The sequence below is a fragment of the Entelurus aequoreus genome, linkage group LG11 (assembly GCF_033978785.1).
Source record: "Entelurus aequoreus isolate RoL-2023_Sb linkage group LG11, RoL_Eaeq_v1.1, whole genome shotgun sequence".
Classification (NCBI taxonomy): domain Eukaryota; kingdom Metazoa; phylum Chordata; class Actinopteri; order Syngnathiformes; family Syngnathidae; genus Entelurus; species Entelurus aequoreus.
Window position 1 is genome coordinate 43,161,489 of NC_084741.1, and position 25,268 is coordinate 43,186,756.

At 37.1% G+C, this 25,268-nt stretch overlaps 1 protein-coding gene across 1 annotated transcript in view; it reads right to left on the reverse strand.

The window, feature by feature from the left end:
- The window catches only part of sntb1 (syntrophin, basic 1), a 141,472-nt gene that overhangs the window by 36,570 nt on the left and 79,634 nt on the right, over nucleotides 1-25,268 (reverse strand). Inside the window, exons 5-6 of the mRNA XM_062063379.1 lie at nucleotides 17,415-17,554; nucleotides 17,139-17,335 (exon numbers count right to left, since the gene is read on the reverse strand). Of these exons, the coding sequence (XP_061919363.1) occupies nucleotides 17,139-17,335; nucleotides 17,415-17,554 (337 nt within the window). The remainder of the gene's footprint in view (nucleotides 1-17,138; nucleotides 17,336-17,414; nucleotides 17,555-25,268) is intronic.

Consider the following 25,268-nt stretch of genomic DNA (forward strand, 5'->3'; position numbering starts at 1 on the left):
AAGTTCTTATCGTGTCCTTGTTTGCTGATAGCTTCAAAGAAATATATATGTGTGTGTGTGTGTGTGTGTGTGTGTGTGTGTGTACAACACTGTTGCATGGCTGTGTGTGTGTACATTGAGTATGAGTGTTATTGCTCCCTGTAGCCTATCGCAGCCTCTTTTGTCTTTCTAGACTCTTCCCTGTTGACGGTAGAACCTTGTATTCCACTAAATCCCATCTTCATGCAGCATCTGTTCGTGACTATGAATTGTGTGCACATAACGTTAAGGGTGAGCAGTTTCCCCCGCGCAGCTCATCAAATTAGGTTGTATTGTTCTGCACATCATTCACACTGGACATGTCATTTCATGCTACGATGATTTTAAGTTAATTCGCCACCTAATCTTGCATTTTTTAAGTCATTTTATTTCAGAGTCAAGCAATACTATTTCGGATGCATTTAAACATAATAATAGAAAAAATGACTCCATAAAATAACCGACTCAAAATCCCTACTTAACGTCGCAGCCAATCATACCCGTTTAGCCAGCTATGAAAGCATGGCAATTAGCATTTATGAAGGAGGTGTGTCATCTGCCAAAACAAAGTTTTAGTGTGTAACAGTTGCACAGCCTTGGGTTGCTGGCTAATAATTAAACATAAGTGGATAATTTATTGGTTGCTTGGATACCAGTTAAGTGATCCTGCCCTCCACCTTAAAAGATTGAAGGTTCAGGAATCGGTTTTATTGTGTTAATCTGCTTCCATGGTACAAAATGCTCCTTTGTTTTATGACCAACTCTTACTGGGTAAAATGTGCTTATGTTCGGCGTTAAGTTCCACACGATGATCAAGCTATTTGGTACACAATTGTTTGCTCAGAGCACATTAGGTGTAGTCAAGGCCGCCCGTCGTGGTCTTTTACAGCCGCAACCACCAGGAGGGGGGGGGGGGGGGGGGGGGGGGGGGGCACATAATCATGACAATCATGGCCTGGGTTTTTTTTTTTTGTCATAAAGGTTCAGATATAATTAATTTTTCTGTCAAAGTTAACTGATGAAGTTGTCTGAATCAAATTAGGAATGTGTAACCGCACCTACACCTCTTTGCAAGAAAGAATGAATGAATGAATGAATGAATCATTCCTTCTAGTAGCGATAAATCCATGTAAATACCTAAACAGCGTGTGCAACCTATAAAATAGCGTGTATTATTAATATTGCGTGTGATTTACTAACACTGTATGTACAATTCAAAAGTGGTGCAGACCGCCTTATTTTAATGAGGGGTTTGCGTGTACAATACAGTGATTCACCATGGAGACATTCGATCATTTACTACACATTCACGTTATCATGCTCCTACCTGTGGTGTTTTGCTGTTTTCAAACATGCATAAGACATCTACTTTTGATGCATTAATGTGCTCAAGATGTAAAGAAATGCATACTTCAAGAAGCTTTTTTCAAATAGGAGATATGTTAATAATATATATCATTAAATGAAAAAAAAAACCAGCATTAAAAAACCGCCGGCAGACTGACAAAAACACATCAATTAAATTTGTTTTAATCAGCCCTTTAAGTCACCCAGCATGCAGCTATGAAATTATAAAAGGATGTTGCTGAATAGACAATATGTCTAATATTTTTTTCTGACAGACCATGAAAATTTGTTGAAACGTACACGTATGACAGAGGTCAATCGTCTGTCTTTGCAGCGGCGGCACTGATCCTGCAGCCAAGTGTGTAACTCAGTTTGCCCATACTTTTCAGACGTGCTAAATAAAACGCAAAATAGTGCTCGCAATACAGTGATGAGTGTTGATAAATCACATTGCATAATATATTTGCATCTTTTCTTCCCAGTATTGTGGGCGTTTTGATGATCAGCATATATTTTGCATATTAATGAAGACAGAGATGCAAAATGGATTGCACGCCTTATCCTGCTCACTTAACGCAATCCACTTTGCGTGTGCTATCAGGTTTGCATGTGTTTTAGTACACAATTACACACAAACCTTTAGTAAATCAGGCTTGTCATAAGTCAGAAGTATCAAAGCTTACAAACGTACTTTTATGCATTCACTCACAGCAACAACATTTGGGAACAAAAATGAGGTGAAAGAAGAAAGATACAAATATGATAAATCTATTTGTGGCAGCATCGGACAAAGTTATCTTTACTTTTAACTTCTGTATCTCATAGCTTATAACTGTGGTGCGTTCAAGGAACCTGTATTCCAATTGGAAACAGAGGCATCACTCGTTTTTAAAGACATAACCCTCAGTAGATCCTATAATAATTATAAATATAATTATGATGTTTTATTATGATAATTATTATCCACTAAAGATAATCATACACAAATCAAAAACTTTATTCAAGTTTTTTTTCATACAAAATCTTGGAGACCTTACGAGCGGCATGTAAAAACGTTTTAAAAAGCTAGTTTCAACCAAATTAGTTAAATGATTTGTTTTTAGTGCAAGTAAACATACTGATGTGTGTATATGGGACGGTGATGTTAGGTTTATGGTGGGATGGGGGCCCATTAGGAGCATTCCAAATATTAATAATGACAATAATAAGTAAGTAATGTCAAAGGCCAAACAGGAGCCACAAACAAAATCTGGTTTAGGTCTGCAGAACAACGAATCAAAGTCTAACGGCACAAAATGACATCGTCATTATTTTTTGTACATTATTTTATCGAAATTGAGGCGGAAACATTTTTTTTTTTGGTTTGAAATTTCGAGTAATCAGAATGCCTTAAAATCCATGGTTGAACTGATACAAGTCTTACACTTCTTCTACAGGATTAACGCGTCACATTTGTCTATTTTTGTTTTTTTACTGTCATTTCAGCGTAAGTGAACATTCTTCTTTTGACTGGAACCAACACTCTCACATCACCCCTGAGCCAGGAAAGGGTGAGTGCACCATTTATTGTTTTCAAGTATTAATTAACAAGCAATTACCTTATTTTTACACGTTTGACAGCAATCCTTCTTCTTCACTTCTGATGTGTCATCAAAGAGTGAGTATTTTTCTTTATCTGAAACATACTTATTCCTATTACTGTATATTGCAGTTAATTTATTTCCAATTTTGTAAAAGTGTTCAAGTGTCACATAAATGTACACTTAATTAAGACTTTAATACATTTTGCCATTATTTGTATAATGAAAATATTATCTGTAACATTAATAATATATAATAATATAATTAGTGCTGTCAAACAATTACATTTTTAATCAGATTAATTACATGTTTACATTTTGATTCATCATGATTAATTGCAGTAAATTACTTTTCTGTACATTTTTTATAAACTTTAAAAAAGACCCCAAAATTTTGACACAAATGCAGTTTTTTTGTCAGAATGTCATACAGAATTAAAAAAAAAAATCTAATTGAAAGTACATCATTTGTTTGCTGAAAATCGTTGTAATTACAGTGTAAAAATAAATTCAGTAGGTTTTACCGGTAGAAAAAACATAGCAGCTTAGTCGCCATAAATTTACTGTAAAATGAGTGGTACCTAATTTTAAATAATGCACTAAAAAACATTGACTGTAAAGTTTACAATGAAAACAAAACTGGCAGCTCAGTCGCCAGAATATTACTGTAAAAATAACAGTCAAGGTTTAAGGTTTATTTATAAAGCACATTTAAAGGGGAACTGCACTTTTTGGGGAATTTTGCTTATCGTTCACAATCATTATAAGAGACAAGAACACACGTTTATTTTAATTTTAATTTTAAAGATGATAAAAAAATGCTTTTGGGTAATGGTAATCACTGTTGAAGCCTTCAAAGCCCTCTTAAACAACTTCAAAATCTTCCATTGACGTTTTATATAGAACAGTGTAAGTCTACATATAATGTAGTAATAGACACTTTCATAACAATATGTAGGATGTTCAAAATGTACCGTTTTTTTGATAATTTTAATCAATGCCCGACCTAATTCTTCGGCGCATTTGTTCTTGTTTCCATTGCAGCGCACGTCCGACAATGTGTGTCCTACTTCAGAATACAAAACGCTTGTGTGTGTTCTAATCATGGCAGACTTGATAAACAACAAAGACGACTATTTTCGAACAAATGAGGATTCACAACCTTATCTTCTTTGAAACTGTATTTAAGGAGGACGGCGTGGCACGGTTGGGAGAGTGGCCGTGCCAGCAATCTGAGGGTTCCTGGTTCGATACCCAGCTTCTACCAACCTAGTCACGTCCGTTGTGTCCTTGAGCAAGACACTTCACCCTTACTCCTGATGGGTCGTGGTTAGGGCCTTGCATGGCAGCTTCCGCCATCAGTGTGTGAATGTGTGTGTGAATGGGTGAATGTGGAAATAGTGTCAAAGCACTTTGAGTACCTTGAAGGTAGATACACGCTATACAAGTACAACCCATTTACCATTTATAGAAGTGAGCACGAAGAAAGAGTGAGACGTTAGAGCAGACAGAAGCCAAAAGAGTGAGGTGAAAGTGAATCGAAGCTGCAAAATGTGGAACTTGGAGCCAAGCTATTTCGACATAAGCCAGTCAGGGCCAGCAGAAAAGGCCTTGCTGGCCCTGACGGCACCTCACTGGATAATATTAGTACTAATATTAGTATCAACAAACAGTCTTCACCTGCTATTTAAATAGTTCTGTTGGCATGTTTTGCATAATTTTAATGTACTGTATATGCATACACCACATTCTATCTTTGCATTTAATCCATCACAGTAATAAAGACAGAAAGCACACATAAACATGTGATCAGTCAATTATGATAAGAAGGGCAAGACCTCTGCTTTTAAAGAGATTGTGGCAAAATGTTTTACATCTATTGTAAAAGTATTTGATCTAATATTTTCAAGGCAGCAGAAGCAATGCCTGCTCATAAAAAATGTGTGGGGTTGTGCCAAATGCACTTTGGTTTATTAATCCTGCTCTTCATCCTCGTGTATGAATCACAACATTAAAAGGATGGAGAACATAATTTGCGTAATATGGCCACGATTACGGTGGATTTAGGATGAAATGAGTGAATGGGTTTTATTTTACTTGTGCTTGCAGCAAAAGTGAAACTCTACCCATCGACCTGACAATTTTGATGTAACTTTCCTGCTAGAACTCACATGCACAGGGAGAGAGTGAGTCGTAGAGAGAGAGAGAGAGGACGAGAAAGAGAAAGAGAAGGAGAAAGAGAAAGAGAGAAAGCGAGAGACGCTTGTTCCTCCTCTCTTGGTGCTTTTTGAAAAGGAAGGAACGAGCGAGAGAACTGGTGACAGTAATGGGTGGTGTGACATTACATCTGATATGAGAGACACACACACTGTAACCATTAAAAATGTTCAGGAACCATAATAGGCTTTTATGGCACCAAACTTTACTGTCATATTTTAAGATTTGAAAATGACATTCCTGGGAGGTCATGCACTGATGATTTTAGAAGCCCGCTGTGCTGCACTTAAGATGTCCCAGCAGGTACATAATGTTCTTTTTCAACAAGCACTTTGTTGAAATACCCTTTTAAAACTACTATTACTCATTTGTTTTTTAAAAAATTCCTTCAAAGCTTGCCTCAGATTGCCTTATTAATTAGCAAAAAGTATTTTTCTCCAAAAGACCAGCTTTTTGGATGACTGTGAAAGCACCATAAAACTATTATACTGTATATTGAAAAACACAATACTTTTGACAGCACAAATCAATGTTTAAGCAACAACAATATAATATCTTTAAATTTGGGCTATAAAATTATTATTTTTTTAATCCGATTAATCACATTTTGGAATTTGGATTAATCATGATTAATCACAGGTGTCACACTTGCTTGCATAGATCAAATCTACTCAAGAAAACATATTTGTACACAAATGCAATGTTATAGTCAGAATGTCATCCAGGAAATTGTTTTAACTTTTTTCATAAATGCATGTCATGCATGTCATTTGCACAGAACTTGTTAACAGTTTTATGTAAAAATCTTTCAGGCTGTTTTTTGGAGTGACATTTGCCAGTCAGTCTCATTTTTGTGCTGACATATGCATTGATCTGATCACTGACTGTATAGCGGTTAAGGTAAAACAGCTTGTGTGGTCAAAATAAATTGCATAATAAATCTAAGTGTGTACATAATTAATGGATTTTTTTTTGTGTGATTAATCACGAGTTAACTTCTTAATTCTGATTTTTTTTAATATTTTGAAAAAGATTTACACACTTTTGCAGCATTCTGAAAAAAGTCACCTAAATTTTATAAGGGGGGGGGAAACAATGATTTACGTCCGAAGCCTATATCAATCAATCAATCAATGTTTATTTATATAGCCCTAAATCACAAGTGTCTCAAAGGGCTGTACAAGCCACAACGACATCCTCGGTACAGAGCCCACATACGGGCAAGGAAAACTCACCCCAGTGGGACGTCAATGTGAATGACTATGAGAAACCTTGGAGAGGACCGCATATGTGGGTAACCCCCCCCCCCTAGGGGATCTTATGTATTACAATTCTTGGATACCAGCGAAGTGATCCCACCCTCCCACTTAAAAGATTGCTGGAGAAGAAATAAATACAATCTTGGCTGAAGGCAAACGTTTGGGCGTATTTTGGTTTCTACAAATACCGGGTAAAAAGGAACTTGAAACGACACATTCGTGTCTCCAACTTGATGAAGCAGTTGGAGTGTATCACTGAATGAGAAGCTGAATGAGTCTAAAACCAGCTAAGAATGTTTAATTAATGTCTAAATATTTATCCCTGAAAATATGGAGAATCTGCTGATGGTGTGTTTGACGGAGAAGCAGCTGGAAAGCAAAGCCATACACGTCCGCTCTTCAAGATAAATACTGTACATTATTATTACATTACTTCATGAAGACTGTTTTGTAGGAATTATATTGTATTCTTTTTCTATATAAGAGTTCAAAAAGGTAGTTTTTATTTTTAAAAAGCAAGGTACATGTTAAAATGGTGTTCTTTTTGGAAGCCAAGCACCAATTATTGATGTCAATTCATTTAAATGGGGGACGTTGATTTGACATACAAGCGTTTTGAGATAAGAGCTCTGTCACATAACCAATTAAACTCGCAATTTGAGGGGCTACTGTAGTTCATCTTGGATTGGCACGCTTTGTTGCTAAGAATATTGATTATGAATCAAAAATTCATTCTGATTCAAATGATCACCCCAAGAATCAGAATCAAATTGAATTATGGGTTGCTATAAATCAAATACCATAAAATATGGGTTGCCAACCGCCCCCTTAAAAACTGAATTGTCCTGTTTTACAAACAAAAGTACTGGTCCCATATTACGTCAAAAATGGAAACAATTTTCCTGTATTTTGGGGAGAATGAAAAATAGTTTGTAAAATGTCAACATTTTTTATATGGAATTTTCCAGTAAACATATTCCCAATGAAGGGTTTTCCAAGAAAAAACCCTTCTAATTTTTTCTTAGTAAGAGGCTGTGGGCTGATGCGTGTTCCAATAAGTGGTCAAATAAGTTCTGAGTACGCCAGTTGCAGTGCTATACATTTATTTAAATTAAAGGACAGCAAAAATCACCAAAGTCCTTATTTTCTTCTGTTGTGGCAAACAGTCCTGATCACCATAGTTTACATTCCCTCTCAAACAAAAACGAATACACGCAACAACGCGGTCCACTTGTCGTACACGAAATACACTGAATATGAGATAGGCTCCAGCACCCCCCACCACCCCAAAAGGGACAAGCGGTAGAAAATGGATGGATGGATATGACATACACACTCCTCAGCGTACACGGTCAGAAAAAATCGTGATACTCAATCAGTTTTTGAAATCAAGCCACATTTATCCACACCTGGTCGCCATTGCAGCAGTCACCCACACATTTTTAAAGGGACAGTACCCAATAGAAAACAATGAAATGTTTCAGCTAAGCAGCTAAACTAAACAAATTAAATACTGAATAAATGGTAGGGATAATACTTTTCTAATGACAATAATAATTATTTCAATTATTCAAAACGTATATTTCCCTGATTTATTCAGCAATAAAAATTAAATTTCATAACCAAAAATGCAGCGTACACCCAGTCCTTTCCTGCTCTGTCACCACTGAAAGAATAAAATATTGGACCCTAGTGTTAATCCCTGATTGTGTAATTACCTCCACACTTCTGCGGCAGCGGGTGATGGTTCGATCCCCTGTCGGGGCATAGGATGTAAACATTCAACTAAACCATCATGCGATTGTCTCGCTGTGACGACCCCTAAAGAAAAAACGCTGAAAATCTTATTCTGTATCTTATTCTGTTCATTTTGTTATTTCAGACTGAAAAAATACATGCTTGAGACATTTGTTTATGAGCTCACCACGCCGTTAGGAGTGAAGACAGCCTTCCTGCAGGTCCTGTCAACACAATGTGCCTTATCCCTATTCAAACAGAAAGTTCCAACATTGGCTATGTTGCTACAGGATAAACAATTGAACATTAATCAATACATATTTATAAAGAATATGAAGAATTTGCCACTTGTAGTTTTTTTTTGGTTTGATTTTGTTTTCCTAATATTTGACAAATCTTTTGACATTTGTGTGTATCATTATTAGTACTTTACTTTATAATAAGTACACACTATTAACCAGTGGCGGGCCTCACCTAGGCCTTCAGTGATGTCCTACTTAGTCCGACCGTAATTTATGTCACCAAATGGACACGGCTGGAGATACTATACAGAAACACATTTGCACACTACTGGGCATTGAAATCCCCTCAACAGTGTACAAAACAGTCTATTTTTTGGCGCATTCAACATTCGTGGTACTGTCAAAATTAAAATAATTGTATAAAACAAATGAAACATAAAAAAATTAAGAAATCAATTATTTGAACTCACAATTTGTAGCACCCATTCAATGCTGTATACGCCAGTTGTACCACTCGTAGTTGTTAGTTGGTCGTAGTCGGTTGATTCATGTGAAAGTGGCGGGCAAACCATTTCAACGCCGGGATAGCTTCCAGTGTCGGCCGACCTCATCTCACAAGATTTTGATGAGTTTTCTCTGGCTTTCTATGGCTCGTATGGCTCCGGTGCCACTTCCGGTTTTCGCAACTTGTGATTGGATACTCACTTGGGACTCCCAAGTGAGTATCCAATCACAGCGTAAGGTCAGCTCGAAGGTGTCACTGACAACAACTCGTGATCTGATTGGCTATCGCAATTGTCTATAAACTCTATGCGTCCGTTCACTCAAAGTGCACAAACGACCGCATTGCTGATTCTGAAGGTCCCGGGCAGATTTGGTACAGCATGGCAACATAAACTAGCTGAATTCTGATTGGATAAAAACTCTAACCTAAAAACAACAGCACTGGAAGGAGCATATTATGACATGAAGAGAATATGAATACTTTTAGATATTTAGGGAAAGTAAATAAAAAATTACTTTTATCTTTAATTATGATCATGACTTCTGGTTATGTTAGGCCAGCAGAGAAGCCCTTGCTGGCCCTGACGGCACACCACTGCTATTAACATGAATAAATAATTAACAAATACTAAATTCATTATTTATAAAGCATATTTACAACATGAATACAGTTCTCATTAGTATGTGGTTTATAAACACAGTTATGAATATAACCATTAGTACTATCTGAATACTGTATGGGTAAGTGCATGTTTAAATGAGACCTATAAAAATTAGATTATTAAAAGTCTTATTTACCTACACTTTCTAAATGATCCAACAAACCTAAATAACTGGTTTGTAAATTATGTAATACTTCATGTAGAAATGATAAATCATTTATAAAGTATAAAAATGCAAACATTAAGCTTTTTATGAGCTTATTAATAATGAGTAAAACATGTATAACTGTTTATAAACTGCATACTAATGAGTGGTAATGTCAGAAATAAGCGTCATCAATTATATAAATTCAGTATTTACTAATGCTTTATTAATGCCTGATAGTTTATACTTACTATAAAGTCTTGCCAACAAATATGCTGTCACTTTGTAAAATGAAAAACAAATTGGTCTTGATTTGAATAATTTTTGGTTAAACTAGATTGTTTTGTTGTTTTTATAACAAAACAATCTGTTCTTTGCCTTGTAGTGACAAACAACAGTTAAAAGATAGACTGACAGTCGATGAAAAACACATTTTACCACAGGGATCGGAAAATAAACCATGGCAATGTGATTTATCACATTGTTACGCAGAATGAACAACATTATCTCTAAATTGGGTGTAAAGTAATTAATCCCTTTAGAAATGAAAGTTGGTCCCAACATTAATTTGGAAATGTTGTGAAAATACATTTTAGCGGGGTTAAATTCAATAATGAACAATAACTGGTGTCATTTTTTCTCATTACCGGTAGTTGACTTTGTGTTGAATGTGATAACGACACATTGTAAAAAATATAAAAGTTTGCAAAGACTCAGTTACCAACCCAGTGATGTGGAACATTTAACAAGAATTGGTTTGGACCTGAACAATACAAAGTGAATTCCAAATGAATGTTTACTTTGCCCTGCAGAGATGTTTGTTCACATTGTGTTGGTTCTCACGCTGAGCAGCAAGTACAATATTCATGAGGCTTACAATTGAATTTTCTCATTAGGGATTCCGTATTTCAATTGTTTTTTGTTTTCAAGAAAAACATGACTTATTTTTGAACTGCTGGTGGAATCCTTTATAAACATACTGGACTGTTGTGGGCTACATTTTGGTTTGGACATGCATCAGTGTTTGTGCAGCAGTATTAAAGGGTAAAGATCTTCTTTGTCGTAAAGATCTTCTTTGTCACACCTCAGCGCAGTTTGCTTGATAATGAATAGACTTTCATAAATATCCATCCATCCATCCATTTCCTACCGCTTTCGGGTCGCGGGGGGGTGCTGGAGCCTATCTCAGCTGCATTCGATATGTTGATTACTATTATTAGTTTCTGGTAAATAAATACATTTCCATTAAAAAGTTGCAAAGAGGCGGGGCATGAAAAGGCACATGATGTTGGCATTGGATTATATAAAACTTTAGGTCCACTCTGTAAGCATTGTGCTTTTCATTATTTATCATAAAATCAAACTGTAGTATAGTACTATATTTCAAACATGAATTACACTTAATAAGTCGCCCCTTGTGAGTTTTTGTCCATTTATTTCCAGCCCCTTGTGTTTCAAGTCCTGCACTTCTCAGGGCATTCAATCGATCACAATTGAACTATTTGGTTTGTTTTAGAAAATGTTTCGCCTCTCATCTGAGTCTTTATGCTCATAAACTTAGATTGGTCAGATCTAGTCTAGCAACTGGTGCCAAAACCCCAAATATTCATACTCCAACACCAGGAGGGTGTGCCTGGGCTAGGATGGTGGAGTTTTGGCACCAGCTGCTACACTAGATCTGACCAATCTAAGTCTAAGACTTGATTAAGACTACTAACTAATAGTCTTCCAAGACAAACCAAACAGTCTAGTTGAATGCCCTCAGAATGACCTGGATGAATGAGAACATCCATAGACAAGTCCTGTACTTCCACTGAAATAAGTATACTATGTATACTACATACCAATTTCCACAGTGTTGACAATAGAATATCTGATACAATTTTTATTTCATTTTTATTCAGGATAGCCCCTTGAGATGCAGCATCTCGTTTTCAACGGGGTCCTGACACAAATACAGAAACACAAAAAACATTAATTACAACAGAACAGAATCAAACACAAAAACACACTGCTCTACCACTTGCACAGCACCCCACACCACACCTGTTCACACTCGCTCACATGAACCATTGCAATCGATTACAATATAATACAATACAACAACATAACACGAGGAGCAACATAATACAACTTCAAAACCAAAAAATCAGAAACAAGAACACCTTGTTTGCAGGTTGGAACATACCTTTTAATTAAAGATTAAAAAAGAAGTAATGGACTTTAAAGAAGCAGGGAGATTATTCCAATCAGGTGGGGCTTTTAACTTTAATTAGCTATGGTCTATTTCCCGATGAATTTTTGGTACTGTAAAAAATGGATAATTCATATGTCTAAGAGAATAGGGATCTGTATACTGAACTAAAAGTTGTTTTATGTATGGTGAACATGTAAGTAAATACATTTAAAAAGAAACAACACCCAGTGAAAGTGACGCCTCGATTTATGACTAAGCCAATTAACAGCCTGGTACATGACACAATGGTGAGTTCTGAATGGGCACAACAGGACAAATCTGCACAAAGAATTATATAAAATGTTGAGTGGTTTGAGGCTAGAGTCAGTAGTATTTTGGTAAACAACATCTGCATCATCTAGTATGGGAAGTAACAATTGTGAAATTATTATTTTTCTAAACAAAAATGAAAAACAATGGATTGATCTGTAGAGAGAACCCAAACAGCCATAAATTTTCTTAAAAATATTATCAGTATGTGTTTTAAAGGTAAGCTCATCAATCTTGAAGTGCACCTCTAACGCTGACAACATTGGCACTTATAGTATTTCATATTTCTGGACCTAAAAATTATGTCTACGGGTAAAATTCCCAGCAAAATAGACACGGTCGTGACTAAGGATGTATACAAAGTACCGGTATTTCTAAAAATAAAAAATTCTGAACTACTGACACGGCTATCAGTACTTTTTTAATCCAGCTGACCTTTGTAATTATGACATTCTCATGGCTCTCACATTAAGAGTCGACCTTTTACCGCCCCACTACCGGTTACGAGGTGGGCGGAAGTAAACATCATTTGAGGAAATTATCAAATATGTCTGCCAGATGCATGGTTGCAGGTTGTAGCAATAAAAACAAAATAAGGTGACAGCCTGCATACATTTCCAAATAATGGGAACATGAACAAAATATGGACCCCTCTAGTCAAATTGACAAAATGGGACGGACCAAGCCGAGGGGAGTGTAATTTGCAGGAAACAGTTAATTAATTCTGACTTTTAAGAAGAAGAGTTTTGGTTGGAGTTTAAATGGAAAAAAGTGTAAAGGCTCAAGACAAATGCGATTCTTAAAACTGGGAGCATCCTCGAGGAGAGAAAACGGGTAAAGAAGAGCAGACCCAGCGATTAAAAAACAGTGAAAAAGAGAGTAAGTCGCCACTGTTCTTTTTTGCATCCTCTTCTATTGATGTTTTCCTCAAAATACTTAAGGAAATACTGAAAGAGCATGAGGAAACAGGTTATTGTGTCTATGTACAGGGGCTGGAAGAGCAGAGAAGTCCGGAAATGGTGATTCTTTATATTTGTTTTTTGCCATTAATGTTCTAAAGTAATCATGGACAGGAGTGACAAAAACATGCAAATAAAGTGATCAAAATAATAATTTTACAATAATTTATCCACACTTTATATGCTGGGAAAGAGGTTCCAGTTCTATAGATGACATCACACCAAGAGGGGGGAACATATTGAGTCTAGTGCTTGGTTGGTTGGTTGAAGTTGTATACATGTTACATGTATACAATTTCAATATGACCCATCACATATTTTAATTTTTCTTTACATGTCCAAAAAGGAGTAGGAAGAAGCAGTGCTTAATTAATCATTCCAGGACCAACACATGTTCACACATGTTCCATCCATCCATCCTTCCCATTTCTACTGCTTGTCCCTCTCTGGGTCATGGGGGTGGCTGGAGCCTATTCCAGCTGGTTAATCTGATTTAAAAAAAATAATTTGACTGCACAATTTTTTTTATTTTTTTTTAACAATTTTAAGGCTTTTTGTTCAAATTATGTCACAGTTTTCAATTAGTATACATTTCAATAACATGTTATTTTACTTATGTCAACATCTGTGACATTATCGGATGAGAAAGCCTTCAAAATGGTCATTATTTTAAAAAACATTACATGTTTATTGAGAAATTGGAGAAAGAAAAAAAAGAATCCAAATGTTTTTATGCCCTTCAAAAACTTAAGGACTTTTATGTCCTGTTTGGCTTAGAAGATAATGAAATCAAATGTCCCCATAGGGTAAAGAACATTTAGCCTGAACCAAAAAATTGGACGATCTTTTAGGGATTTTAATTGTACAAGGAAACTACAGTATTTGAGTGCGTACAAATCTTATTTTTACACGTTTTACTTTAGTTGTGTTGAATTATCATTGATAATATCAATACAAAAAAGAAGCAGCTGTTTGTTGTACAGTTTTTCCCACATCAGCATATGAATGTTTATTCTTGTTCCCACTGTCCTTGAGTAGCCCAAACATTCCCTATTCCCCCCCAAAATACAAGTTAAGAAATCACCTCTCGATTTTATTGCTGCCTTAAAACTGAACAATGGCTTTCTGTCTAGACAACATTTTGTCACGGCACTTGACGCCAGTTGAAAGTTTTCCTGCAAACGAAGCATGACAAACACAATCTGATTGCCATGCTGCATCTTTTAGGTGTTTCAATTCAATGGAAATCAATGATTGAACATGTGTAACAGCAGTGTGACGTGTTGGATTAGCGAGCGCAAACATCATGTCAAAGGCAGAGTGGTCTGTGGGAAACAAGGAGTTTCATATACACACAAAACTTGGCACAGTGAGATGAGTTAGGGGGTCGAGGGCACCTATGGGAGACATGCTGTCCCAGTACATTTTGTGCATGGAATGGGAAAAAGAAGGATGAATGGGGTTGTGTTGGAATTCCCTTGACAATTACTAACACTAAAATGCCATTCTCCCTTCTATAAATAGCATGCGCTTGTAAACATCCTCCATATGGCTCTCTGCTGCTATTCTGCTTCATCAGCGAGATTTAAGGCTTTATTTGAGGCTCGTAGCGTACTTCCGCTGTTTCAGTGTCTGCCCTGCTGCAGCATGCCTGAACACGTCTAAAGAAGCGTCACACTCTCTAACACAGTGACCTGTGCAACTCCTTTCATTCCTCTGGTTTTACACATATTTTTAACAGTTAGAGATGTGCCGATCGATCGGCCATCGGTCAGTATCGGACGGTTTTCATGAAAAAGTATGTAATCGCCAATGCCGATTAATGCCTTTAATTGACAATCGCAAACGCCGATCCTCTCTGGCTAATAATGCATTTATTTTTAGACCCCCGGTTGACTAGCTAGCAGCTAATTGTGTATCTCCATAGTGTGGAAACACTCCCTTAAGTTATTAATAAGCACCTCCATTACAGCAAATAACTGCATTTCTCAACTTCTTAAGTTTCATTATCAAGCTAGGACGGTGCTAAACATGTTATACACTGAGCACAAGCAGGAGAAGGCATGCGAGCTAAGCAACAAGTAAATTAATAAGAGTTAGAGAGAAGATAATATGACAACAACCATTGGTGTGTCAGTATTATCGCAGCCAGATGAACACGGCATGTAAGAGGATCGATCCATAAAAAAGTGGTGTAGACACCAATGGTAATATCAGTATATGATTAATTAAAGGCCTACTGAAACCCACTACTACCGACCACGCAGTCTGATAGTTTATATATCAATGATGAAACCTTAACATTGCAACACATGCCAATACGGCCGGGTTAACTTATAAAGTGCAATTTTAAATTTCCAGCTAAACTTCCGGTTGAAAACGCCTTTGGATGATGACGTATGCGTGTGACGTAGCCAGTGAAAGAGAAGTATCGGTACCCCATTGAAGCCAATACAAAGTAGCTCTGTTTTCATCTCATAATTCCACAGTATTCTGGACATCTGTGTTGGTGAATCTGTTGCAATTTGTTCATTGCATTATGGAGAAAGAAGCTAAGCAAGCAAAGAAGAAAGTTGTCGGTGCGAAGCGGAGTATTTTGCGAGGGAAGTCAGCAACACAACACAGCCGGTGTTTCATTGTTTACATTCCCGAAAGATGCAGTCAAGATTGAAGAACTCGGACAACAGAGACTCTTACCAGGAGGACTTTGACTTCGATACACAGACGCCTGTAGAGAACTGGGACAACACAGACTCTTACCAGGATTACTTTGATTTGGATACACAGACGCAGACGTGGTACCGTGAGTACGCAGCTGTGCTTCCAAACATTTGATCACTTGCCCGTACGTGCGTGTCACATACGTAACTTTGGGTAAATATATAAGCTTTATGAACCCTGGGTTAGGGGAACGGTCCTTTGGGCTGAGTGATTGTGTGTGTTGTGCAGGTGTTTGAATTGTATTGGCGGGTTATATGGACGGGAGCTAGGAGCTAGGAGCTAGCATAACAAACACCTAGCTGTTTGTTATGCGGGATTAATTTGTGGCATATTAAATATAAGCCTGGTTGTGTTGTGGCTAATAGAGTATATATATGTCTTGTGTTTATTTACTGTTGTAGTCATTCCCAGCTGAATATCAGGTCCCACCCGCCTCTCACAGCATCTTCCCAATCTGAATCGCTTCCACTCCCCACTAGTCCTTCACTTGCACTTTCCTCATTCACAAATCTTTCATCCTCGCTCAAACTAATGGGGAAATCGTCGCTTTCTTGGTCTGAATCGCTCTCACTTCTGGCCGCCATCACTGTAAACAATAGGGAACTTTGTGGAAATGTTCAACTGACTACGTCACGCTACTTCCGGTAGGGGCAAGGCCTTTTTTTTTTTTTTGTCAGATACCAAAAGTTGTGATCTTTATCGTCGTTGTTCTCTACTAAATCCTTTCAGCAAAAATATGGCAATATCGCGAAATGATCAAGTATGACACATAGAATAGATCTGCTATCCCCGTTTAAATAAAAAAAAATCATTTCAGTAGGCCTTTAATTTAATACTTTTTATTTTCTTACAATCATTTTTATTTTATATTTTATTTTACAAAATCTGAGAACAATTCCTTGGACACAGGAGAACATTGAGGGCAAAAAGCATTTCAATGTGTAATAGATAATTGTTATTGATTTTGTTTAGTTATTGCGTACTATTGACTTTGTTTTGCTCAAAGAGTTGTTTGTAATGAAAGTAGATAAGGAAACAGTTTACATTTTGTGTTGATATTGTTCCACAGTTAATAGCACTCACCATAAATAAATGGGAAAATTTACAGTCAATTCATGTGATGGGTATTGGTATCGGCTGATCTCACTCAGGGATAATTATTATCGGAATCGGCAGCATAAACCCCTGATGGGACCTTCCCTAATTGTAGTAATTTAATACATGTCGGCGTAGGTACTCACTGGTACTGACTTCTTTGATCATCTCAGCTGAAGAGTGACATCCGTTGACTATTCGTCGACTCCACAGCGATAAATCCTTGCTGGTTTCGGCTCGGAAAAGATGAGTCTCTATGCCGAGACGTGTGCCGGTCCGAGTGGCAAAGAAGAGCTCGGTGCCCGAGAAAGGAGAACCTCTGTCTGGTCCGGAGTGCACCAGACTGGACAAACACAAACATCGTTTCAATCAGAGCATCCTTTTTGCATTGCGTGACTGTGTGGTAGTAAAGCTGGACCCACCGCGTGGCGAGAAGTGGATACGTGTGTGCTGGGCTCTGCCAGGCTTCAGTGCTTGGTGGCAGGCTGTCGTAGAGCAGCAGGTCTTTCTCTGTCATCACCACCAACACAGGCTTCCAGCACTGCTTCTCACTCTCACTTTGCTGCACAAACACATGACTTGCTGTTCAGTAGAGAACATTTCCTTCCTCCATAGAGTTTGGCAGTATGTATTTGTATCACCACATGTTAATAAATAAAATAGCCAACATCTGCACAAAACACAATTCCTGTATTATTTGCACACACATTTAGAAAGTGGTACGAAATCCAAATATGTAAATAATGCCCCATTCCTCTACATATATTTATATTTAGTTAGATGCAGTACAGTAGGCCCCCTTCAAGAATTATAATACAGTAACTCGGGGTCTCCCGTTACGCTCCGAAAAACTAATTTTTGAAGCATATTTTGTGGAGATTTTTCTCTTTTCCACTGTACTGAAAACATATAAATGTTACCTTCAAAAGTAACTCAAGCTAGCTTTGCAAGTTTAAAAAATAATGTTTTTTCTCAAGCTGCTGTCCCAGGGGAGACATACACTTCAAAACCCTTGTTGTAGTAGAAGTGGACAGATCGATACAAATATTGATAGTTTTGATATCAAGAGTTGTATTGGTATCGGATCAATATAGCTTTCGTAAGCTGCATTATTTTTATTTTTACAAACATCTGTGTGTTTTAGTTGTTTATACTGTTAGATTGTTGACACTGTTTTATTCATGCATAATAAAATTGTTTACAAACAAAGTGGTAAGTTTGTGGTTCGCTTTGTAACAATCGTTGTGTTCCCAGGATGTGGAAGGACCGGCAGAAGGCAGCGTGCAGGTAGGACAAGTCTTCTCAATCCTTTAAGCAAGGCAAAATACTAAAAGGAGATTGTGCCGCTGGGAAAGAGCATGTGAAGCTTGAGGCTAAATTAGCATGTCAAATAGCAAGGCCTAAAACCTAAATAGGCGGTATAGCTCGGTTGGTAGAGCAGCCGTGCCAGCAACTTCAGGGTTGCAGGTTCGATCCCCGCTTCCGCCATCCTAGTCACTGCCGTTGTGTCCTTGGGCAAGAAACTTTACCCACCTGCTCCCAGTGTCAAAATGTAACTTAGATATTGGGTTTCACTATGTAAAGCGCTTTGAGTCACTTGAGAAAAAGCGCTATATAAATATAATTCACTTCACTTCACTTAGTTGAACAACATAACAGACGCAAACAGCGAACAATGGACCTGCAAGGTTGGCAGGGTGACACTCGAATATAAAGCTCTCTGATTAGTGATCAAGATCAAGTGAGCCTCCTGATCACCAAATCAGAGGCAGGTGCGATTAATCGGTCCTGTAAGTAAACAGAAACCAAATGAAATAGACCTTAAACATAAGAGAACTATGACAAACAGAAAACAAGACATGACTAGATTGACAGGTCAGGACACGGAGGACCGTATTCTCCCATATGTTTAAGTGAAAAAAGCTGCGCGGCCAGAATCCCCTTGACAGAAGTCTGTCACCGTGCACCTTCATCCAAGAGCCGCGCTCTGGGTGGAGCAACCCTTAAAGGGGAACTGCCCTTTTTTGGAATTTTGCCTATAGCTCACAATCCCACAAATTTGTACTGAGTGAAAAACATGAACAATCATATTACAGTATCTGTAAAGCATTAGCCCACATTTCATGTTTTGTTTGTCTCAACAATACATGTAGTTGTAAACATAATGTGCGGCATGTATCATGATCAATATTAAAGTGACTCACTCGACGGACAGTTGTCTGTTTGGTCCAGCTGGCCAGGGAAGGTTTTTTTCGAGTTTATTTTGTGTAAGCACTCCATTTATGTCCGCATAGCTTGGCTCCAAGTTCCACATTTGCAGTGTCAAGTCACGCCAACCTCACTCTCTCAGCTTCCTTCTGCTCAAACATTTTACCTTCTCATTCTCGCTTCTATAACCAGCAGTTCATCATCTGTATATTCAGGTCCAAAAATAGCCATTTTGTTGTATATTACCAAGTTTGCCATGATTAGAACACACACACGTGTTTGTTTTCGGAAGTCGGATGTACGTTGCTATGGGAATGGACAGAAATGCACTGAGGAAATAAGTTAAGGTAATTCATAAAATGACCAAAATACAGTAACTATTGTACATATTAAATATTGTGATGAACCTGCCTGATACTAAATTAAATATATATATATATTCTTTGTGTCGATGTTGCGTGTCATTTTATTCAACGGCCAGACTCACAGATTCGATGAAACAACAAAGGCAGCGAACTTTGTGGACAAAAACATTAAAATGGGAGTTAGCCTAGATTTGATCTAGGAGGCATGCTAGTGTGGGTGTAATAAAAAATTGATTATCGAACAAATCACGATTCGTACTTGTAATGATTCTTAATCGATTTAAAAAAATCAAAAATTGATTTGTAAAAAAAAAATTTAAAAGTTCCTTTTAAAAAAAAAAATCGTATTGTTGATATAAATGCTCATAGCTGCTGTACTGATTTATCTTACAAAAGAGAAGTGTGTGATACATCTCTTGTTGCCTTATTTGTATTTGACTTTATTAAATGCTTTGATAGAATTTTATTACACAAAACCAGTTTTCCTTTAAGTAATAAAGACATTTCTCACAGCTGTTGATCTTTTTTATGGAGCAATGTAGTTAATCCTGGAACTGGCACCTAATGTTCTATTTAAAAGTATTGATTTTGAATAGTTTTGTTTTTCTTTTCTTCGCATCAGTCAAGCTTATTTTTTTAGTTTTACCACAGACTTGTATATACAGTATATTTGATGTTTGCATCTTTTTGCTATGACCCAGCCTAAGCTAACAGCATATGGCGGGTGTGGTGTTAGGTTTACTAGTTTTAATAGCAAAGGGCTTAATATTCCTATAAAACGAAGTAAGACATTACATCATCTCCATCATCTCGGCGCCGAGGCAATCTTCTTGCAAGAGACTCATCTTAAACCACTTTAGGCTGAGGAGATGATGGATAAAACAGACTTACCACTCTTCATTTTGAGCAAATTAAGGGGAGTTTCTATTTTGCTACACAAATCTGTTCCATTTGTACACTCGAGTATTATTCTTGATCCCAATGGGAGGTATGTTTTCTTCACTAGCCAGATTTCCAACACCCCAGTAGCCATTGTAAATGTTTATACTCCCCACTAAGACGATGACACATAATTTGTATATTCTATACAAGTTATGCCAAAATCTCAGGTAGAATAAATTGACGAGTTTGACACAACGCATATCACTGTTAGATAACTTTTACGCTTCCTCTCAAAACCTAGACACTTATAAGGAAAGGCTCTGTCTACAAGCAGAACTTGATGTCCTTGCGACAGACCGTGCGACTGAACAAATGCTCCATTCAAGATCTCAGTTCTATGAACATGGCGATAAACCTGGTAAACTATTAGCTCATTAACTATATATATATCAGCCTTCCATTATATTACGCAAATTCAACCGGATTCAGGTATAGTTAGTTACAGATGATCTTGAGATCATTAATGTATTTAAGGATTTCTATTTCTGTTCTACTCATCTGCCTATTGTTCAACACCTGACCTAGATAATTGTTTTGCCAATCTGGACATTCCCTCGGTTGATCAGTCCGCTGCGTTAGAGTTAGAGAGACCAATTACTGATGCGGAATTAAATGTTTCAGCATTACCACGACAAAATGGAAAATCCCCGGCACAAGATGGCTATCCTCCCAAATTAAAAAAAAAATTTGGGCATAAGTTAGCCCCCCTATTATTGGACATGTACAATGAATCGTTTGAATTTGGACGCCTCCTGCATCCTCTTGAAAAAAGACAAGGACCCTTTGTCGTGCACGTCGAATCACCCTTTTGGCCTGTTAAAAGTGCCATGTATAATAATGTGGCCAGAAATAGTACTGCAAACTCGGTCAAAATTCTGTAGTCCCCTCCAACTCTCCATGACTGAGGTTGCCTGATACGCAGCCGCTTCCAAATCATACTCCAAGGAACTTCAAATGGCAATCGACGAGTCCTAGGCTGTAGCTTTTTCTTGTTTATGCTTCTTGCAAGATGGTTTACTAAGTAATTATGCCACATTTTACTGTCGATTAGCCAAATGTATTTGGAAAGATACGCAGCAATATTTTCGTCGGGAATTGGGACAGATTGTTGGCAATACCCTGCTAAAATGTCTACTTTGACCGCATGGACCACCATCGAAATAATTATATATAATAATTTATAATATATTATATATTGCATAGGCCTATTTTGATGGCAAGCCAAGGCCAACAGTAAAATGGCTGCCACATTTTGTTCAGCATAACTCCATGTTGCATCCAACCTGACGCACTGCATTCTCTTCCATGTACGCACATCACCATCTTTCAGTGCAGAGTGCAATTCTATGAGCCAACCTACGTTACGCATAACCCACGTTACACATAAATCACATGTGTACTACCATGTCAATACACAAAGTAAAAAATCATTACATGTAATGCATTACATTGTGCCAAGCAAATACCACCCCATATGTGCCTGATGCACATACAGTGCCAGAGACCGCAATTCGCCGTTCTAATGTTGGAACCCATTTCCTCAGCGTATCAGCATATTGAGAAGAAAATAGGCGCTGACACTACCCATATCCTTACAGGTTTTATTTGTCAAAAATATATTTTGCTCTGTCAGTTGGATGACACATCGACATACAGGCTAACGGGGGAAATATATGCCCAGTGTACACCACACAAACCAAAATGATCAAAGGGACTCTCATAGAGCTATCAAATATGTTGTTATGGCAAACATCTATTAAGATGAGGATAAAAGGACTGTAATGCCATTCTAAATTAAATATCAAAAAACAAAATGCACATTGTTGTTTCATCTACTTGAATGGAAGAGAAAATTGTGACCAAAGCAATAGGTAACCGCACATATATCGGTTGTGCTTGGACATCCTGGGACCAACGAACGTTCAGTAGGCAAGGCAAGGCAAGGCAACTTTATTTGTATAGCGCTTTTCATACACAAGGCAGACTCAAAGTGCTTCACAGACAACAAAGTGAAATGAAAGAAAATAAAAGCAAAATTAAAATGCAGACAATAAAAATAAAAACAGTGCAGACGTTAAAAGTTAAAAGATTAAAAGATTTAGCTGAAAGCTAAGGTGAACATAAAAGTCTTCAGTCTAGTTTTAAAAGTAGTGAGAGTTGGGGAGAGTCTGACATCTTCAGGAAGTTTATTCCAGCTATGTGTTGCATAGTGACTGAATGATGATCTCCCTTGATTTGAGTTTACTCTTGGAACCGCTAACAGATTGGTCTCAGAAGATCTTAGTGATCTAGAGGGCGTATATAGTGGGAGCATATCAGTGATATACTTGGGCCCTAGACCATGTAGTGATTTATATGTGAGCAGGAGGATTTTGAAATCTATTCTCTGATGTACAGGGAGCCAATGTAAGGATTTAAGAATTGGTGTAATGTGCTCACATTTTTTGGTCTTTGTTAGAACTCTAGCAGCAGCGTTCTGAACAAGCTGTAGCTGCCTGACAGTTTTTTTGGGAAGACCTGCAAGGAGACCATTACAATAGTCTAGCCTACTGGTAATAAAGGCATGTACAAGTTTTTCTAAGTCTTGAGCTGACATGAGCCCTCTAAGTCTTTTTACATTTTTGAGGTGATAGTAGGCCGATTTTGTTACTGATTTGATGTGACTGTCGAAATGTAAATCAGAATCTAAAATAACCCCAAGATTTCTGGCTTTATTTGAGGTTTTCAGGGACAGTGATTGAAGGTGTTGGATGACTTTAAACCTTTCTTTTTTAGCACCAAAAACAATTATCTCAGTTTTATCTTCATTTAGTTGTAGGAAATTTTGGCACATCCAGTGTTTGACTTGCTCAATGCACTGGCACAGAAGATCTATGGGGCGATAGTCATTTGGTGATAGCGCTACATAGATTTGGGTGTCATCGGCATAGCAATGATGGTCAATGTTATTATTTTGCATGATTTGTCCTAGTGGGAGCATATAGATGTTAAATAAAGTCGGCCCCAAGATTGAACCTTGGGGGACTCCACACGTTACGTTGGTTGGTACAGTACATACAATGAGTTTGGCTGGTGAGGCCATCATTGAAATATGTGACTATTTAGCAGAAAATACTTATATAATGTAGCGTCTGTCAATTGATTCAATAGATTTTTTTGACAGTTAATATCATAATTTCAGCTGTCATACAACCCCTTTGCACGCATATTTTTTTTACACAGCCCAAAAAAAAGCTGTCACGGCAATGTCCGCCTCATTAGTAATAATCCCGCCTTCATTCCAGACTTCAGAAATCTGCATAACTTCAAGGACGTAAAAAAACATTTGAGCACAAATAAGAACATAGGGCCCCCAAGAGAATAAGTGTTGAACACAGGAAAAAGCAAAAGCATTTGAATGAGAGCCAATACCTTGAATAATTGTTGCTTTTGTTGCCTTATTTTTTATTACTCTAATTATGTTTGTTGATATTTTTACATTGTTGTACATTGTTTGTTATCGATGTAATATTTTTTTATTGATTATAATTGTTTTTATTTATTAATGCATTTATATATTGTTCAATTGTTCAAAAATGGTTTTGGTTTGTTGATACAAATATTGTTTTTGCTTTCCTGATATGTTGTATTCTTGTAAACATAAAATACCACAAAATCATTCAATGATCTTGAAAAAAGTGCAAGTAAATAATATCAATATCAGTTTTGACAATAGTGTTCTTTTTTTTTTAACTTGGTATCAAATCGATAAAACATTTGCAGTATCACTGCGGACAATTGTATTGTTAATTTGCCGTTCCAATGACAATATAACCTCCTTTGCCAAGATAATGTCACATCAGATTTATACAGCTAGAGTTTTAGGACAGGCTGTCGGGACTTTAGTAGAACAGTTCAGCATTCTGACTTTTGACCTTTGCAATATGACACTGTTGTAGATATTTGTATTGAAAATACTGTATCTTATTTCTCCACACAAATGACAGGACACAAAAAGTTCATTCATGACACGTTGAGTTTGTCCATTGTAGAGAATCTAATACAATAAAAAAAATATTTCCAATGTTTGATCAGTGATTTTAAAAACAGAATTCCAGACTATTAGCAGTGCACTCCTTTCCTCCTTCAAGATATGTCTTTTTTGTTTTAGTTAAGTTTGCTTTGTTGTCAAAATACACTGCATTATTCTTTCCTGAGCACAACAGACATCATCAACAGTATAAAAAATGTCTATTGAACTAAGAAAAGTCAGTGTGACACCTTTCTTATAGTGAATGTCAGAGGATGATGGTTGTCTGCTCAAAATGCTAATTCATTTCTGGTGCTGTTGCATACGTACGCAGTTAAGACATTTTCTTCCTTGAACATCACTTAAAACCTTTTTGTTCAGAACACACACAGTTAATCCCGTAAACCAGTGCTCACGTGCATATATGCCAAACAACACCGCTTGGCATTCAACATTACAATTCTTCATTATTCCTCTTTCAGGATTTTTATCTGCAGCCAGCTATGGAATCCTAAGCTACTCTTTGAAGTTTGGATTTCAGGGTTTTATTGGATCAAGGGTCACCTTTTGAACTTAACGAGAACCTATTGCTAAAGCGGCAATAATGTTTTGCATTTGACAATAAAATATTGGAAACTTTATTAGGCAATAAAAAAAATTGTGAGTAAGTTAAGTTAAAGTACCAATGATTGTCTCACACATACTAAGTGTGGTGAAATTTGTCCTCTGCATTTGACCCATCCCCTTGTTCA